Genomic DNA, 20755 nt, shown 5'->3' on the forward strand with positions numbered 1-20755 from the left:
TGCCTGCAATCCAGCACTTTGGGAGGCCGAAGCAGGCAGATCACCCCAGGTCAGGAGTTTGAGACCAGCCTGGCCAACATGGTGAAACCCCGTCTCTAATAAAAATACAAAAATTAGCCAGGCGTGATGGCAGGCATCTGTAATCCCAGCTACTTGGGAGACTGAGGCAGGACAATTGCTTGAACCCAGAGGGTGGAGATTGCAGTGAGCCAAGATCGTGCCATTGCACTCCAATACAATACAATACAATACAATACAATACAATACAATAAGCAGAAACCTGTGAGTCATTGAGGTCTCTTCCCTCTCTGTTACCTTTGTGTCCAGTGAACCACCTTCTGCTGGTTCTATCTTCTAATCTCTTGAATCTGTCTCTTCTTCCCTACCTCAAGTACCACTGCCTTAGCTGAAGTCCTCATTTCTGGCCTGGGATTAGAGCAACAGCTTCCTAATCGGTCTCTGTGCCTCCTCTCTGCCTCTGCTCAACCTATTTCCTCTGCTGACAACAGACGATATTCTACAACAAGAGCATTATGTCTTCCCAGCTTACAAATCCTCCATCCTCAGCTTCCAAGATTTCATTTCTCACACTTTGCATTCCAACGCTCAAGTAACTCTCTGCTATGAGTACCCTTTACCCTCTTGCTGTTATTCACCCTACTCCTCCTTCAAGATAGTTTTATAACACATTCTCTGGGAAATCTGAAGACTCACCCATCTCCAAGGGCAAGTCAGCTGATGCCCCATGGGTTCGCTGAGCAGCCGATGTGTCACCCTCACAGTTCTTAGCACCTTCAATTCCCTTCCATTTTGTTTTTTATAAAAACACACATTGGCCCTGCCTAGTATATAAGCAGTAAATGTTTGCTCAATGTGTAAGCTATATTAAGCAGCCTAAGACATCCCCTAAATTATAGTCTTCCCCTCTCTTTCCTCAGCAGATAAATACCTACTAATACTGTTGGGAAAACCACACAAGTGGCTGTTTTCATCAGGCTTCCTTAATTCTAGCACTGCCTGTATTCCAAAATTAAAGAATATTACAGGCTTCTAAAACGTAGTCCTTATCCATGTGCTGGTTTCATAAAGATTAAACTAAAGTAAAATAACTCTAATACATGATTTAGAACGTTTCTGGTTTAAGTGTAATCAGAATACAGTCCCTGAATTTGAATCCTATTACCTTTAGTTGGTCAACATCAATCACTCATCTCCCGGTCTTCTATCAGGTCTTGTCACTGGTCCTTTCACCCCTCATGCTCATGCATTTCCTCTAAACCTAGAATGCCCCTAACTCTTCACAGCCTCACCACCCAGGTTAGATGGTGAAGGAAGGGAAGGATACAGCTGAGCCCCACAATTTTTCATAACTGTTTTAACCTAACCACTAATTTGTCCCTTCCGTGATCCCTTCTATAACTGTGCAACACACTGACCCCATTGGCCCATTGGGCTTCAGCATCACTTTATGTAATGATGTTATCTAATACTGTTGTCTAATTCTGTATCAGTTTCATATGCAACCTGATGGTCTCCAACCTAATGGTCCAAGTATCTTCCAAATAAAGACATTTGTTATTTTTATTTCTCATGTAATCCCAAACATACTGGGGTTCCATCAATATATTTGGAGGTCTGTATCTTTATAGATCTTCAAACACATTATATAGAATTTGTGGTACTTAGAGTAATTATATGTGTGTCCACAGTTGTCCAGATTTGACTAAAGACATTTCAAAGACATTTATGTTAATTCTAAATACCTAGACTTTTTTTTTCCCCAAATGCATCATTAAATTACATTATTCAAGAATGACAGGCTGGGTGAAGTGGCTCATGACTGTAATCCTAGCACTTTTGGAGGCCAAGATCGGTGGATTTCCTGAGCTCAGGAGTTTGAGGCCCGCCTGGGCCACGGGCAAAACTTCATCTCCACTAAAAATACAAAAAATTAGCCAGGAGTGGTGGCGCACGCCTGTAGTCCCAGCTACTTGGGGGGCTGAGGCACAAGAATTGCTTGAACTCAGGAGGTAGAGGTTACAGTGAGCTGAGATCATACCACTGCACTTCAGCCTGGGAGACAAAAAAAAAAAAAAAAAAAGAAAGAAAACAGGTGTTTCTAAAGGCACTCAAACTTGATGACATGTAGTAATTCTTTAAAAACACCTAAATAGTGATTTTGGAGTTCACAAATTAAAAGATGATTATATTTAACTTTGGATTTTCTTATATGTTACAAATGACTAGTTTTTAAAACCTGTGTCATTTTATTTCAAAAGCAAAATGTAGCAGCTCACACCCGTGATCTCAGCTACCTGAAAGGCTGAAGTGGGAGGACTGTTTCAGGCCAGGAGTTAGAAACCGGCCAACATGGCAAGACCTCATCTCTAAAAATATTTAAATAAATAAATAAATAACAGCCAGGCATCTCTAAAAATATATTTTTTAAAAAATTAGCTGGCTATGGTGGCGCATGCCTGGAGTCTTAGCTACTGGGGAGGCTGTAGGGGGAGGATCCCTTCAGCACAGAAGGGATTGAGGCTTCAGTGAGCTATGACTGTGCAACAACAAAAAAAACAACAAAAAGGAAGGAAAGAAAGAAAAACAGGAAACAAAACGCAGTGTTCTCTTAGCCTAAATACCTATTTCACAAAATGTCAAAACAAGGATAGAATCATAAAACGTAGCAGAAATAGTCGAAATGTAGCAAATTCATGGATCCAGAATTATAAAATATCTCATTTCCGTATTTGTTTACAGATGATTTTTCAAAATACTACTTCTGGCAAAAGTATATTGTTTTCTTATACATAAATTTGGAGGTTAAAAAAAAGTTGACTGCTCCTTTTTCCTTAATTTCAGCATATTTCTGATACCTTCCTGGTACTTGACATAAAAGAATCCCTAACCTTGATTGACATGAGGTAGATACTTCACAAATTGCTGAATAAATGTTTTCCAAGGCTAATTTCCTCACCTATGTTTTAGACTCTATCCTCTTCTGTCCCTTCAGTGATCTTGTTTCTTCTTTTTTTTTTTTTTTTTTTTTTTTTTTTTGAGACGGAGTCTCGCTCTGTCGCCCAGGCTGGAGTGCAGTGGCCGGATCTCAGCTCACTGCAAGCTCCGCCTCCCGGGTTCACGCCATTCTCCCGCCTCAGCCTCCCGAGTAGCTGGGACCACAGGCGCCCGCCACCTCGCCCGGCTAATTTTTTGTATTTTTTAGTAGAGACGGGGTTTCACCGTGTTAGCCAGCATGGTCTCGATCTCCTGACCTCGTGATCCGCCCATCTCGGCCTCCCAAAGTGCTGGGATTACAGGCTTGAGCCACCGCGCCCGGCCTCTTCATTTTTTTTTTTGTCTATCCTCCTCAGCTGGCTCTTTCCTAGTTATGTCTCCTGTCACTCACAGACACACACACACACACACTCACACACACACACCCCAACTTCCCCATCTGTGTGAGCCTTCCAGTGATCAGATACTCTTTTTAAATATACTTAGAGGAAGAAGAGAACGAGTGGTATAATCACTGGCTGCTTTCCTATAACTCCATGTGCTCCCCAAAACCATAGCAATCAGGATAGTGCCCCAACAAAAACAATGAAATGGCTCACATGAAGGTCAGCACTCTATTGTTTAAACAGTGCAACATTAACATTGACCACTTGCTTCTTCTCAAGTCTTCCCACTTCTGCTTCTGGGACATCATCCTCTCTGTTTTCCTAGTGACTTGGTCATAGCCTCCTCCCCGGCTTTTCCTTGCTTTCTGTTCAATGTCAATATTAATATACTGTATTTTTTTAGGTATTGTACTGTTTGGACATTTGAGTTGTTTCCAAGCTGTAATTAGAATAAATAGTGTTGCCATGAATAATGTCTTATATGTGTTTTGTTTACAAGTCAAGATAGTAGTTATGCCAAAGGAGAAGACAGTAGTGAATGGGAAGTTAGTGAGTGGGTAGTACTAACTTCTTTCTTGACATCAGTGGGAGTTAAATGTATCTATTTTGTCATAGTTCATTAAACACTCCATTTATTATTTGTGAATTTAATTCTGCATAATACTTCAAAAAGTTTATTTTTTAACAACTAAAAACATGACAGTTGTGCAAATAGAAAAAAAGGGGGGCAGTGACTCTGGAAAACATCCTACAATGCCAATATTCAAGTGACAAATACATGTTCAGCTTCATTTGTATCAAAGAAAAAGCATATTAAGACAAAAATGCAGTTTTATCCTTGTTATTAATAACCAGAGAGATGCAAGCGAAAATGTCCACTGTTAGTGAAGATGTAAACTGATACAACTTTTCTAGAAATTCATTTGTCAATATATATCTTTAAAACATGTATTATGTTTAAACATTCATCTTATAAAAATAAACCAGGCAAATGTGTAAAAATGTGTATGAGACAGCACGAATTTATGTATAAGGATATTTTTCACAGAACTGCTTATAATCATGAAAAATTAAAACCAAATTTTCAATAAGCAATTAACTAAATGTAACCATTCAGTAGAATATTTGCAGCCATATTTAATGGCATGAAAATATGTTCATAGTTCATTAAAACAAGTTACAAAACACAATGACACATTTGTAAGGTGAGGAAAACAACAAATACTCATAGAAACAAAAATGTCAAGAACAGATGAAATGGTTTTTATCTTTTGTTAACTGTTGTTATCTTTTGTTAACTGTTGTTATCTTTTGTTAACTGTTGTTATCTTTGAGAGAAGTATTTGTTTTTGCTTTTTTTAGGCCTAGGTACTTTTCTAAGCTTTCTGCAAGGACTATGTAGAACAATTTAAAAAATTAAGTTTTATGTAAATGGTTTCATTAATGAATGAGAAAAACATGAATGAAAAACATCTAACATAGTATCAGGGACAATGGCAGCTTCTAGTGTCTGTCAGTAGATGTATTTACAGAATTACTCAGATAGTTGTTGGATTGGTTTCCATAAGTGTGGTTGAATTTTATAAGCTTCATACTATGTGTAACAAGAAGCCAACCTGAGACAACTTTTCAGAGAGCAAATCTTCCTTCAAAAGAAGGAGATTAATTTACATTGGAAATCACACTCTAGTGATTAGGAAACAGATGAGTAAGTTTCACTTATAAGATTTTTTAGGCTGATATTGCTAAAAGTATAATTTTCTTCTCTACTATTGAGGAATAATCTTTTAAGGAAGTGAAAAGTAGATGTGATCTCAAATTCTAAGTCTGTGACAGCTTTTCCAATTTAAATCTTTCTCATCCCCTGAACAAAATACAAATATCAATGCAATATATGCAAAGTAGTCATGAAAAAGAGCAAATAATTGGTATGAAAGAAACATGATTATCCAAAGTCACATACTAATAAGAAATAATTTTCCATTTTTCACTTTGCTCCAATGGGGTCTTGTTAATAGCACTTCCCGCTTGTACCAGGTAACGATTTCCTCTAGGTCAGTAAACTCCAACATTGATTGTATTCACTTACAAGAAGTCTATCCATAGCAAACCCTTTCTCATATGCAGATTTTCTTTCTAAGGCTGATTTACAGTCACTGCTCTCCTTTCCATTTCTGAGAAAAGAAAACTAAGCCAAAATGTGCTATTAACTCCTGCCTGAGAGTATCTCTCTAGGGAAGACTCCACTCATATACTACAAAGTATTGCTGAGGTGACCATTCACACCAGTTTGCACAGGATGGTCCTGGTTTACATCCAATCTCCCTGCATAGTTGTTAATGACAGCCCCTTTCACTTCCCAGTGTCCCACATTTAGAAATACATTATATGGCCAGCCTATTATCCATATACAGTACTACAATGCCAGCTCTAGAACTTGGAATAAATGCCTCTATCCATCTACACTCTTGCCTTGTCTTCCTTGTGCACTGGTAGTCTGGAATGAAAAGCATAAAGAATAAAGTTGTGGACTCAAACCATCCCCCCATAGGTAGTCTAAAGCAATCTGAACAGGAATCATTTCCAAGGTGGACCCAATCTCCTTCTGGAAGTTTATAAACTATGAGAGAGAAACTATCAAGTAGCCTAAATCATATGCCTTAAGAACAAAATTCATATTTGCAAACAATTTGCAAGCCAGTCTATTAACTGGTGGGGAGTTGTTTCCTTTAAATGTTAATCCAAACAATTCCATGAAATGAAGGTAGATCCAAGTTTCCTCTAAGCCTAAATATTTCTAACTCTGCTAATGACATAACCTCATCCAGTACCTTAGCTAGAAAAACCTTACGATCAAGTTTGATTATTTCTCTTAGCCCTGTCCAGGTAGTTACCAGGCCCCATTGGTTCTATTTTTAAAGCCTCTGCAATTCATTACCCACAAAAAAATCATCAGAACAAGATTTCTAATCTATATTCATTACAATAGCCTTCCTCTACTTTTTGTTCCTCTCCAGTTCATCTCCCTCTCTTCTGCTAGAATTATATTAAAGCAATATCTTTAGTTCACTGCCTACTCAGTACCTCAGATAATAGCAAGACTTCTTAGCCTGGCAGGCAACACCTTTATCAGTTGCACTGCAGCCTCCTTTTCCATCCTCAATTTCAACCACACCTCCCACTAGGCATAGGCTCTTCAATGGATTTCATCCAGCTACCGTACTGCTCTTCCAGGAAGTGTTTAAAAATGTTCGGGGACATGTTTGCTTATAACAGTAGTTTGAAGACACAAAGGACATTTAATGGGCAGGGACCAAGGACACTAAATGTCCAGCAATGTAGGACAGGTCCCATGAAACAGAGAACTGCATTGCCAAAATGCCAAATAACACTCCAGGTGAGAGTTCTTGTTCCCCAAACACATTATTTTTACATATATGTGGATCCTTCTTTCTAAATTTATTTAACCAGCCCCCACTAGTTCTGCCACCTTCCAAAATAATATTGTCCTTGGATGATGTAATTCAAACTCTCCTCACCTAAAGACTGTCTTGCCTGAATAGTCACATACACAGTGTGTTAATGGGAGATCATTAAATCACTCTCAGAAATATGAGATTTAATTATCTCATATATATATATATATATGAGAGTGATTTAATGATTACTGACACAGCACTTAATATATTAAGTTATGAATAATCTGCTTACAATTTGTCATTTTATTCTGTGGTCCCCTTGTTCTTATCCCTTCTATCCCCTAAAATTTGAGTTCCTTAAAGAAAGGGATGTTCCTTTGGTATCTCATTTATTTTTTTAAACCACAATTTCTATGGCTGACCTAGAAGATGAGACTCATTCTGTAAGTGACTTTTGGATTAAAAGATGAAAAACTGCACCCTCATTCCTATGTAAAAAATGCCATTCCTTAAACTTTTTAAAATAGTTGTTAAACTTATACCTCAGGTTACTTTAAAATAACTTAAACATTTTAGTTACATCAGTAATGCTACTTAAAGAAACCAACTTTACCATATGTTTAATTGCAGGTTAGACTAGCGAAGATTGCCAACTCACATAAAAAGAGAAAAAGAAGCTATAGAAATTGGTAAACCAGAGAGATTGTTCTCAGCATAAAGTACTTAAATTCCTTTGTGGTTTGTTCTTTTATAAGCACTAAGTACTCTTTACAAAAATTTGTCAAACAAGATTGTGCTTGAGATCCTTGTGATTAAAAAAGCTACTTACATAATCTAAAATAAAGAGTGTATGTATGATTGTGTCTTACAGTTCTATACAAAACAAAATAAAAGTGCTCTTATCCTACTACACTCATTTTTTGCAAGTTTGAGCTTAGACTTTTTTTTTTTTTTTAGATGACACTCACTCTGTTGCCCACGCTAGAGCACAGCGGTGCTACCGCAGCTCACTGCAACCTCTACCTCCCAGGTTCAAGTGATTCTGGTGCCTCAGCCATCCCAGTAGCTGGGATTACAGGTGTGCACCACCATGCCTGGCTAATTTTTGTATTTTTATAGAGATGGGGTTTCCCCATGTTGGCCAGACTGGTCTCCAACTCCTGGCCTCAAGTGATCCACCCACCTTGGCCTCCCAAAGTGCTGGGATTACAGGCATGACCCACCACACCCAGCAAGCTTATACTATTTCTATCACCTATTACATTTTTAAAAAAAAATCAGTCAAAATCTTCAACTTAGCTCCTCTCCTAAGTTGCATATCCAGCAATACAGGATAGACAAAGCCAAATGCTCACTTGCGCATCTGTTCATGTCTGGGGCTCGGTGTCCATAGTACCCAGATGGGCAGGAATGCAGGCACTCTCCATACTGGCGCATCCCTTCTCTTCGAAGGAAGAAGAACAACTTCTGTTGACATCGGCTGCACCCATTGTCCTTTGAACAAGACAAACAACCCTTGCAAATGGGATTTGATACATAACTAGCTGTAAAAGAAAAACAAAAATTGTGTTTAATTATGAGTATAATCAGACTTTTGATAAATATACCCTGCTGAAAAGACAAATGTTTCTTTTCTTTCTGCTATACTCACATAGAAATACTAAATAAAATATCCCTGCCCTTCGTGTCTCTACCTCCCCCACCCAAAAAGTGGTTAATACACAACCAAACTTAGAAACAAAGAGGAAACTCAGAGGCAGAGTTAGAGTCCAGAAGCTAAAGCTGAATGACTCATGGGAATGTCAGACCAGCCAGAGGTAAAATTTAGGGCAAGGTCCTCAACTCAGGCCAAGAAATATTTATGTGAAGATCTGGCACTTAGCTCCTTTTATGTAGACGGAGTCAAGAGGGCTGTTTGTCCATGACCCCCTGCCCTAACTGGCCAGAGCAGAGGATTCTGACCCTAGCTTGGGAGGACACAGCAGGTAAGCACAAGAGAAAATATAATTCATGAGACATAAGAACACCAAGTCCACAAGGCTGAGATCCAAATTAAAATTATCATTGTAGTATGGGGTCTGTATGGTGTTGACAAGTTAAAATAAGAATTTGTCCAGATCCAGGAAAACCCAGAAAGAAAAAATAAATATAGAACTACTGTCTAGACATTTTCTACAATCCTGAGACCTGGACTTCCATGAAATGCTACCTTAACATCAAAATGAACAAATCACATGAGCAAGTAAACCTTCAGAGAAACAGTCATCAATATCAGCAACAAGAAAACTTCACACCTAAAAAACAAAAAATAAGGCCATTCTGAAGGAGCCTTTAAAATAAGTATCTAGAGAGTATCTGAAGAGATAAAAGGATAACTAGAAATCACATGGGAAAAAGCAAGAATATGCACATTACAATGAAATGAAAATTCTAAAACTTCACAAAAATATTCTATGGACAACTTGTACGGTAGAAGAAAACAACATAACCAAAAACACTTTTAAAGAACTGTATCACAAAACAAGATAAAAAGGTACTAAGCATGTAAGAAAAAAACAGAAACATTCAAATACATGATTAGTAGTTACTACAGAAGGAAAGAGTAAAGAGAATGAATAAAACACACCTTAAACAGAGAGGCAACTTCAGCAAAGTCTCAGGATACAAAATCAACATGCAAAAATCACTAGCACTCCTACACACCAACAACAGTCAAACCAAGAGTCAAATCACAAACTCTCATTCACGATTGCCACAAAAAGAATAAAATAACCAGGAATACAGGTAACTAACGAGATGAAAGATCTCTATAAAGAGAACAACATAACACTACCCAAGAAATCAGAGATGATGCAAACAAATGGAAAAACATTCCATGCTCATGGATAGAAGAATCAACTGTATTAAAATAGCCATACTGTCCAAAACAATTTGTAGATTTAATGCTATTTCCATTAAACTGCCATTGACATTTTTCACATAACTGGAAAAAACTATGTTAAAATTCACATGGAACCAAAATAGAGCCCAAAGAGCCATGGCAATAATAAGCAAAAATAACAAAGCTGGAGGCATCATGCTACCCGACTTCAAACTATACTACAGAGCTACAGTAGCCAAAACAGCATGGTACTGCTCCAAGAATAGATAGGCCAATGGAACAGAATAGAGTACCCGGAAGTAAGACCATACATCTACAACTGTCTGATCTTTGACAAACCTGACAAAAACAAGCAATGGGGGGCTGGGTGTGGTGGCTCATGCCTGTAATCCTAGCACTTTGGGAGGCCAAGGCAGGCGGATCTCCTGAGGTCAGGAGTTCAAAATCAGCCTGACCAACATGGAGAAACCCCATCTCTACAAAAAATAAACAAACAAACAAATAAACAAACAAAATACAAAATTAGCTAGGCATGGTGATGAATGCCTGTAATCCCAGCTACCTGGGAGTCTGAGGCAGGAGAATTGCCTGAACTTGGGAGGCAGAGGTTGTGGTGAGCCAAGATTGCACCATTGCACTCCAGGCTGCGCAACAAGAACGAAACTCCATCTCAAAAAAAAAAAAAAAAAGGAAAGAAAGAAAGGAAGGAAGGAAATGAAAGGAAAGGAAGAAAGAAGGAAAGAAAGACACACACACGCACACACACGAACACGAGCAATGGGGAAAAGATTCACTATTCAATAAATAATCCTGGGATAACTGGCTAGCCATATGCAAAAGATTGAAACTGGACCCCTTCCTTATACTATATATAAAAGTTAACTCAAGATGCATTAAAGACATAAATGTAAAACCCAGAACTATAAAAACTCTGGAAGAAAACCTAGGTAATACCATTTAGGACATAGGCACAGGCAAAGATTTCATAACAAAGATGCCAAAAGCAATTGCAACAAAAGCAAAAATTGACAAGTGGGATATAATTAAGAGCTTCTGTACAACAAAAGAAACTATCGTCAGACTGAACAGGCAACCTACAGAATGGCAGAAAACATTTGCAAACTATGCATCTGACAAAGGTCTAATGTTCAGCATCTATAAAGATCTTAAATTCACAAGGAAAAAAAATCATTAACAAGTGGGCAAAGGAAATGAACAGACACTTCTCAAAGGAATACACACAAGTGGCCAACAATCATATGAAAAAACTCAACATCACTGAATATTAAAGAAATGTAAATAAATATCACAATGAGATACCATCTCACACCAGTCAGAATGGCTATTATCAGAAAGTCAAAAAATAACAGATGCTGGTGAGGTTGTGGAGAAAAAGAAACGCTTATATACTCTTTGTGATAGTGTAAATTAGTTCAACCATTATGGAAGACGGTGTGGCAATTCCACAAAAACCTAAAGACAGAAATACCATTCAACCCAGTATCCCACACATACACACATATGTTCATTGCAGCACTATTCTCAATAGCAAAGACATGGAATCAACCTAGATACCCATCAACAACTGACTGGATAAAGAAAATGTGATACATATATTATATATATAAAAAATATATTATATTCAATGCTATTACTTATATATTATACTTACATATTACTTATATATATTACTTATATAACTTATATATTATATATTACTTATATATTATAATGTATATAATATATAATATACATGATATATCATATCATATATGGTATATAAAATATGATATATATGTATCATATGCTATATTATATATTATATATAATATATTTTATATATGATATATTTTATATATATGATATATGTGATATATTTTATATGTATTTTATATAGATTATTATATTTTATATATATTACACACACACACACACACCATGGAATACTATACAGTCTTAAAAAAGAATAAGATCATGTCCTTTGCAGGGACATGGATGGAGCTGGAGGCCATTATCCTTAGCAAACTAACAGAAACAGAACAAAATACCCCATGTTCTCACTTATAAGTGGGAGCTTAGTGATGAGAACACATGGACACACAGAGGGAAACAACACACCCTGGTGCCTATCAGAGGGCAGAGGATGGGAGGAAGAAGATGAGGAAAAATAACTACTGGGTACTAACCTTAATACCTGGGTGATCAAATCATCTGTACAGAAAACCCCCATGACACAAGTTTACCTATGTAACAAACCAGCACTTGTACCCCTGAACTTAAAAGCATATGTTAAAAAAGGAATAAAGCACACTATTCAATGAGATAATGGCTGATTAATTTCCAGAATTAAAGACATGAGTTCTTATATTAAAAATTAGGAGACTGAACAAAATAAATAAGTCTACATCTAAATACAGTACATTTCCATATCATGAGAATAAAGTCAAGCCAGAGAGAAATAGCAGATTATCTAGAAAGGGATAAAACTTTGACTGACAGCAGACTTAGAAAAAAATAAAGTTAGATAGCTGAGATACTATCCTCAACATGTTGAGGAAAAATTATCAAACTATAATTCTATAAGCAGTTATAGTTTAACAATGTGAGCAAAATGAAGATATTTTAGCCAAAGTAAAGGCAAAGAATTTTTTAAAGCATTAGCTAAAATATTAAACTCTGAATATTGGAGAAAATAAAATAGAACCCAGAGGAAGTAGATTGCAAGAAGCAATAGTGATCACACCAATTGAAAAATATGTTCATGTCTGTATGCAAAAGAATACCATGTAGAAAACATATGATTTTCAAGTTTTGAAAATAAATATCTTATATTCACAAAAATAACACAGAAGACTTGAGAAGGAAACCAAAGTTAAAACATTCAGAGTTTCCGCATTATCAGTGAGGAAGACCAATGTAAATTAAAATGTCATTACTATAACTTTAAGGTCCCAACTACAAAAACAATAACAGAATCTGTAACTTCTAACCCAGTGACAGCTACAAAAGATGTAATATAATGCTAAAATATGAGTAGGAAGAAACAATCTGAATATCTATGAACAAATAATGGTATATTCTATAGACAATATCTATAGACAAATGATGGTATATTCAAGCTATTTGAGTTTCACTCAGTAATAAAAAGGATAATACAGATACACATGACATGAAATTCACATACATTATGCTGATCAAAAGAATCCAAACAGATACAAAAAAAGCATGCTCCAGATAATTTCATTTATATTAAGGTCAAAGGCAGGCACAGCTAATCCATGGTGATAGAAATAAGCAAACTACATGCCTTTGAGGATTGAGGACTGACTGGAAAGGGGCATAATAGAATTTTCAAGGGATGGAGGAGGTATATTAGTTTCCTTGGGCTGCTGTAACAAACGACCACAATTTGGTGACTTAAACAACAGGAATTTATTCTCTCAATTCTAGAGACTAGAAGTCTGAAATCCCAATATCGTATCAGCAGGGCATGCTTCCTCTCAAGGAGTCCGGCAAATCCTTTTCTGCCTCTTTCAGCTTTGGTTGCCCAAGTCATTCTTTGGATCATAGTTACATAAAGTCAATCCCTGCCTCCATTGTCTTATGCCTTCTTCTCTTATATCTCTGTGTCTTTTTCTCTTATATTTCTGTCTCTTACAGTGACACTCCCATTGGATTTAAGGCCTACCTTTATCCCATAGAACCTCATCATCATCCTTATCTTCGCTGCATCTGCAAAGACCTTTTTCCGAAAAAGGTCAGCTTCTAAGTTTTGAGGAGGACATGAGTTGGGGTGGTAGGGTGGGAGTGCACTAGTCAATTCGCTAAAGGGGGTGGTGGAGATATGCTATATCTTGCCTGGATATTGGTTACACAAATGTATACATTTGCAAAACTCAAAACTACGCATTTATCTAATTATACTTGTATATTTTTATAATTAATGAGAATAATTTACAAGTAAATTATATCTCATTTTTAAAAAGTAAAGCATATAAAGGCTATGTGCTAATTTCAGTACAATGTACTGACTTATAATTACATCTCTTTTGAAGATTCCATAAATTATATTACTCATCAATAAGATATTATTTACTTTTTTTTCAAACTAAAATATCCTATTGATGGGACAAGGTGGGAGAAGACAGTACTAAGCAAATGTTGAAATAGCACCTAGGATAAGTTAACACCTGAACCATATGAAGTTTACTGAATCTGATGGGGACAATGGTACCTTAAAAGAAAAGACATAAAATACTCTTTCCTATAGCTGGTATAACATGTAGAAATGATACAATCTGAAATATTATAATTTCTAAAATATGAAAAAGTCATGTAACTTTTAGTTTTCACTACACCAAGCAAGGTGATAAATACAACAGAATACATGAGGTCACAATGACTTCATTTTATTGAGTTAACCCAAAAAATAATTAAGAGAGAAGAATAGAAAACTCATCAATTATTGAAACTTTCAGCTTTGAGACTACCTATTGCTTGCCCTCCATATAATCATTCTTGTGTATAAAACTAATATAAAGCAATAAATGGTCAGACTGGCAGCTATACAGAGTACATTGTATACCATGTCATTCCTTTATTTATAATAATTTAATGGCCATTATATTTATAGCAACTTGTAGCAAATCTATATAGATTTTAGATCCACAAGAGTCTTCCTTCTTCCCCCAAGCTCCCACAGCCCTGATTTGGTCTTACAGCCTCTCATCCAGGGAAGTCCCAAAACCAGGGCTTACTCTACCAAAAGGGCCAAACAAGAAACAAGGTCCTTCAGGATCAGGAATCAAGGCCAATATAACCCCTTGAATTGGCCAGAAAGATCTACTTCTTCACATCTATTCTAGGACTCTTTTCTATCAACTGTTCTCTTTTATCTGCATGTTGAATCTATTTCATGGATGTTCTCTCACTTGAAAACCTATCTATGCTTTCCAAATAATTTCTCATTTAATACTTTATTTCCCTAAATCTGCAATTGTTGGGGGGCAGAGCTAGGGAACCAATTCAGATGAAAAATCATCCCCTCAGATACAGTTACCAATAAAATTCTGGCAAACAACTTTCCAAATATTCATATATATATATATATGCATGTATATAATTTGTATTTTTCATACCATCATACTGTACCTGTTGGGTCATAACTTGTTCAATTTCAGCTAAGTGGTTAGCATCTTTCCGTAACAATCAACCAAACCAATGTCACCGTCACATTTCTTGAAAATGTCAGTTAAACCTGTTGCCTCTACTTACCACCATCCTCTGCTGCATTATCTCCAAAACTGCTTTTATGAAGACCACAACCAGTTTTCTCATCCTTCAAGATCTCATTCTCAATTTCTGATCCTCACAATTCCAATAGCCTAGGTTGCTGAAGGTTTTCTTCCTCCTTTAGCTTCTATGATAATATCTTCTCCCACAGATTTGATTCCGACCCTCACCCTTGTCATTTCCATGAATCTTCTCACAATTCAAGCCTTTATCACTTCTCATTTGGATAGTTATGAAGTCCCAACCCTAGACCTACCTCTCCCTACTTCACTCTACATTCTATTGCTGAGTTAATTTTCCTGCTTTTATACCCACTACAGTATTTTGTTACACCTTAATATTGCCAGATAATTATGATTTGTAAATCACTTTTGCATAGCTGATCAAAAATAGGCTTATACTATCTACAATTTCTCCAGCTGCCTTCCAAAGAGGTTTTTTTTCAAACTAAATTTGAAATTTAGTTATCATTCTTAGTATCGTGAGTAGGGTGTGAGTGAGGTTCAAAACATTAGGATATCATTCAACTTCTCTGTGCCAGAAAGGGTAAAAAATTGAGGGGGATGGGAAAAGCTGGAGAAGAGACATAGAAACTAGGAATACTGACAGGTTGTGTGAGGAAATGGCTATGGTGGAGGAAAAGGTAGCCAGAGAGAATCCAATTCTTTTTCACTTTCAGGGTTGTCCAAGATTGTAACCCACCTTAAGCACAAAGACCCTACGGAATGATATTTAGAGAAACAATTTATGACTCTTTCATGAAAAAGCCATCCCGTTAACATGAACAACTGAGAGACTAAGACAACAGCAGGGGTTGTTGAATGGAGCTACATCAGAAGTAGCCCCACACTACGGAGCCCTCTGAAACATATTGACTACCTTCTGCTCTAGAATTTATACACAGATTTGAAAAACCAAGATCAAGCAATTACCCATGGAAATATCCAACCCAACCCTAGCTTTATAAATAAAAGGAGATTCTGGAAGGTTTACAAGTACACAGCAGAATGGTTCAAGGAGGAGGTTCACTGTTCCACAGTCATCACATGCTAAAGTTGAAGCTATACTTTCAGTTCAAAAGTTAAACCAAAGCTCTTTATCACCATAAATCACGCTCCACAGTAAGAAGTGTAGAGAAAAGAGAATTACAGAACCAAGAGAATCAACACAAATTAAAGGCTTTGTTTTGTTTTTATGTATCAGAAGCCAACTTTCATCTTGACCACAAAGATCTCAGAGTCAACAAATTGTGCCCTAAATTTTTTTAAAAAGGTATTATTAAAAGCATTGCTTTATTTACTTGAACCTCAACAGACTTAAACAATGAAAATGAATTAGGGAATACTTACCCAAGTCCTTATCTTAGGTATCTTTATAACCCTACACACGAGGAATTCTCTTAAAGCAAAAGTGATGTGAGCCACACCTAACCTGAGTACTCTCTCCCCCCTTTCTCCAATCTTCAGTCATGATGCTGCTCAATGCTGAAGGACAAGAGTCCATGTGATTTTTACAATTTGAAGCTTCTTGCCCCAAACCTCAAACAGACTTTTACATTTAATTCACCATTGTCCACTATTTTAGTGGCCTTCTCCCTGTTGTAAATCAATAGTTTAGTAATTCCACAAGAACTTCTCCATCTACCATATGGTCACTACACCCACCTCTGTGTCTAAACACAGGCAAAAAATAGACGTTTAAACATGCCTAGAGTAATTTATTTTGTCAGGATCTTCATAAGTCAAATGGCTCTGCCCATTGCTATGAGATTTAATTCAAGTGTGCAGGTGGATAAACAGATCTTAATTCTCAGCTTTGATGACCATGTTTATTTGCTCTCTCTGTGAGCTTCAACTTTTCCAACCCTAAAGCCCGCTGAGATCCAGAGCCTCATCATTCCAACCAAAACAGTTTTCTAAATCTAGACCCACCCAAAATTCTAAAGATGAAATATATCTCATAAAACATGGAAAATCCTGAAAACAGTCATAAACAGTGATTCTAGCACAAACCCACACATATCCCCTTGATGGGAAAAGGAATATTTCAGGGATTTAGCAAATAGGAATTTAGCAAACAAGAAAAACCATGAGGCTGAAACAAGTTAACAGTATCTCGATCACAGTTATTTCAAGAAAGAAAAAAGCAGCATAAGTATTACTCTTTATTATTAATTCTAATTAGTTGATTTGTGTTCCCCTTAAATTACAAAGTAAGTTTAGCCTTTTTATGAATTCTGGTATTTTAAAGTCTAGCCCTTTGTTAAATACAGTTATTCACATTTATCTCATAGAACATTTTATGTAGGTGTTGAATGCCCATGTATTTCTAATGGACTCCTGACTTTTAAAAAATGTGTTCCCTTGTTTCTGCAGTTAGCCCTTGCCAAAAAGGAAGAAATCTGAATTCCTTCTAGGTGAAGGCATCCATCCTGACAAAGGTACAGATTTCTAATTCTGAAAATAATAAGACTGAACAGTGGGCTGTTGGCATCTTAGCCTCACTCTATATTTGCTGGTCAAATAATGTTGCAAGTTCAACAAATTTTTTAAATGAATTAATATTAACTTCATCAATTAATATCACAAAATTGCTAATGTATGCCTCTTCTTAACCTCAAGTTCAAGATATGTATTTAAGGAAGAAAAACTCATAGCAGGAGCAGGATTGAGAGAGGTGGCGGGGGAACCCACCTCTGGCACCATTAACAGGGAACTTGCATGTCGGATGCTATACAAATCAAGTTGGATACATTCTCCCCACTAGAGCTTGGCAGCAGTGGTATAAAAATCCTGTAATCATGTATACTACACCAAGCTCAAACTCAATTAATCAATCAACATAATAAATGTATGTGCCACACAAGATTTGATCAAAATGGAAAATGCCTGTCTTAAGATACTTTGCTTAGTTTTCTGTAAAATTATAAATATTTAAATATCAAACCCAGTAGTCTAATTGTGAATGTAAAGACAACAAATTTTAATGCTAGACCATCACCATTATAAGCATTACGCCTTAGATAGAAAATAAATACCACAATTAAAAATGTTAATAAAGCTTAAAGGTAAATTTCTAAATTACTTTAAAATTTTAGAAGGGCTAATTAACATAAATTTAATCTAGAAATAAATGATAATCAAGAGCAAACCTTGTACCAAAAATTTCAAAATTCTAGAACTCCTAGAATTAAACTGTATTTATGGCCGGGCAATGGTGGCTCACGTCTGTAATCCCAGCACTTTGGGAGACTGAGGAGGGCAGATCACCTAGAGGTCGGAAGTTCAAGACCAGCCTGGCTAACATGGTGAAACACCATCTCTACTAAAAATACAAAATTAGCTGGGCATGGTGGCACATGCCTGTAATCCCAGCTACTCAGGAGGCTGAGACAGGAGAATTGCTTGAGCCCGGGAAGCAGAGGTTGCAGTGAGTTGGGATCGTGTGCCACTGCACTCCAGTCAGTAAGACTCCATCTCCAAAAAAGAAACAAAAATTAAACCATATTTTCTCAGAATCTTATCTTTTCTTGAGTTCTTTAATAGAGAATGATTTATTTTTAGGTACAAGGCTTACAAAGCTTTGACTTCCCAAGAAGCATTAGCTTTGAGAAACTCATATTGTTACCTAACAATATTATTTAAAAATTAATAAATCATATCAATTAGAAATGAAAGATTGGAGATATAATTGTCTAGCAGTATTTCCTTGGGAAAGTGGTATTTCTAAACATTTGTAAGCCCCTCAAATATGGAAATCATCTCTACAAATGAATATCGTTAATGACATCAGGATTAAAGGTCTTTAATCAGATCATTTGGTTTCTCCTATTAAAATATGTATTTCACCATACAAAAACTCAAAGCTAGGAGAAACTAGGAGTTTTTGTTTGTTTTGAGACAAAGTCTTACTGTGTCGCCCAGGTTGGAGTGCAGTGGCATAATCTTGGCTCACTGCAACCTCCACTTCCAGGGTTCAAGTGATTCTCGTGCCTCAGCCTCCTGAGTAGTTGGTACTACAGGCTTGTGCCACCACACCCAGCTAATTTTTGTATTTTTAGTAGAGACGAAATTTCATCATGTTGGCCAGGCTGGTCTCGAACTCCTGGCCTCAAGTGATCCGCCTGCCTCAGCCTCCCAAAGTGCTGAAATTACAGGCATGAGCCACCATGTCCAACCAAACCTAGGAGTTTTTAAATATTGGAAGAGAGAGTTAGAGTCACAGATCTATTTTTAACACATGAAGTGCTAATATATTCCAAAAAAAATGAAGAAAATTACCAGAACTATTAGTCCTTAAATACTCTCCAGTGCCAGCACCGTTCCAGTTGTAATTCTCATACATTGGCACCTCTGAAGGACATTCACAACCTGAATTAACTATGGCCATAGCGTGGGTCACTGGAAAAATATATGTATTTAACACAGCACAAAAAAACAGAAAGGATCTATGAGGTACGTGTCATGAATCTTCAAAGTCTGATTTAATTAAGATATCATAGGGCAGCTCAGAATACTTAATAACTATGGTTCAAGGAAAGACGATGAACTGAGGTATGGTTGCAAAACAAATGTGGAGTCTTAGATAGTTCTGTTTGAGGGCACAACAAACCTGCCCAGAACATGATAAACACATTCTCATTCTGACCATGTACAGACATCATCAACGCTCAAGATAATCTACCAAACTGGAGGAGATTGAAAGGATACAGACCAAAGCAAATAATCACGATGGTCATCAGAAGAAAAATAACTTTGGTTCAATACATTTTACCTTGAAACAAAGCAGTGTCCCTTCAACATTTCTCACCCAAAACATAAGCAGTACATGCGGCTTGTGCATCTGGTGGGGGAGTCAGAGATACTCCAAAGGAGCAGCTGATGCATATCAATGGTAATGAAAGGTACTTTTGAGAAATAATTTTGGTGGGGGCACATCAATAGCAATGCAAGATACTTTTGAGACTTTTGTGTTTTTGTTTGTTTTTTTTTAATCATGGGCTTGGCACCACAGAGAGAGTCTCAAGGAAAGCGAAATTTAGCACTTTGCCTGGCCAACTGAGAACCAGTCAGAGTGAGAAGTTCAAGTAGAACAGGATTCAATTGAAATAAGTGGAACTTAGAAATTCTCCAGGGAACTGCCGGGCACGGTGGCTCACGCCTGTAATCCCAGCACTTTGGGAGGCCGAGGCGGGCAGATTACCAGGTTAGGAGATTGAAACCATCTTGGCTAACACAGTGAAACCCCGTTTGTACTAAAAATACAAAAAAATTAGTCAGGCATGGTGGTGGGCGCCTGTAGTCCCAGTTACTCAGGAGGCTGAGGCAGGAGAATAGCGTGAACACGGGCCCGGGCTTGCAGTGAGCGAGACTCGGCGCCACTACACTCAGCCTGGGCTGACAGAGGCAAGGCCTTTCCCTCTCGATAGATGAATGAATGAATGAATGAAATAGATAGATAGATAGATAGATAGATAGATAGACAGACAGACAGACAGACAGACAGACAGACAGACAGATAGATGGAAGAAAAAAGAAATTCTCCATGGAACATTTCCAAAAACAGTCATGAATACCCCAAATCAAGAAAAAAGACAAAACACAAGAAAAAAGTAATCTATAGGCCCCAATAAGAAATTAAAATCGTGAGACCTCAATTTAGCCTAAACAATTCCCCAAATAATGATGCCCTTCCCATAATTAACACTTTGGGAAACCAAGCCCTATAAGAATTACTCCCCTTTTTCCCCCTAGAAACTCTTT

At 37.0% G+C, this 20755-nt stretch overlaps 1 protein-coding gene across 5 annotated transcripts in view; it reads right to left on the bottom strand.

Annotated features, from left to right (window-relative positions):
• The window catches only part of RSPO2 (R-spondin 2), a 169428-nt gene that overhangs the window by 75951 nt on the left and 72722 nt on the right, over positions 1-20755 (bottom strand). For all 5 annotated transcript variants that reach the window (XM_009213482.2, XM_003903067.3, XM_009213481.3 and 2 more), the window contains one exon: positions 8176-8364. In XM_009213482.2, coding sequence (XP_009211746.1) covers positions 8176-8364 — 189 coding nt within the window. The remainder of the gene's footprint in view (positions 1-8175; positions 8365-20755) is intronic.

Source organism: Papio anubis, chromosome 8 (assembly GCF_008728515.1).
Source record: "Papio anubis isolate 15944 chromosome 8, Panubis1.0, whole genome shotgun sequence".
NCBI lineage: Eukaryota > Metazoa > Chordata > Mammalia > Primates > Cercopithecidae > Papio > Papio anubis.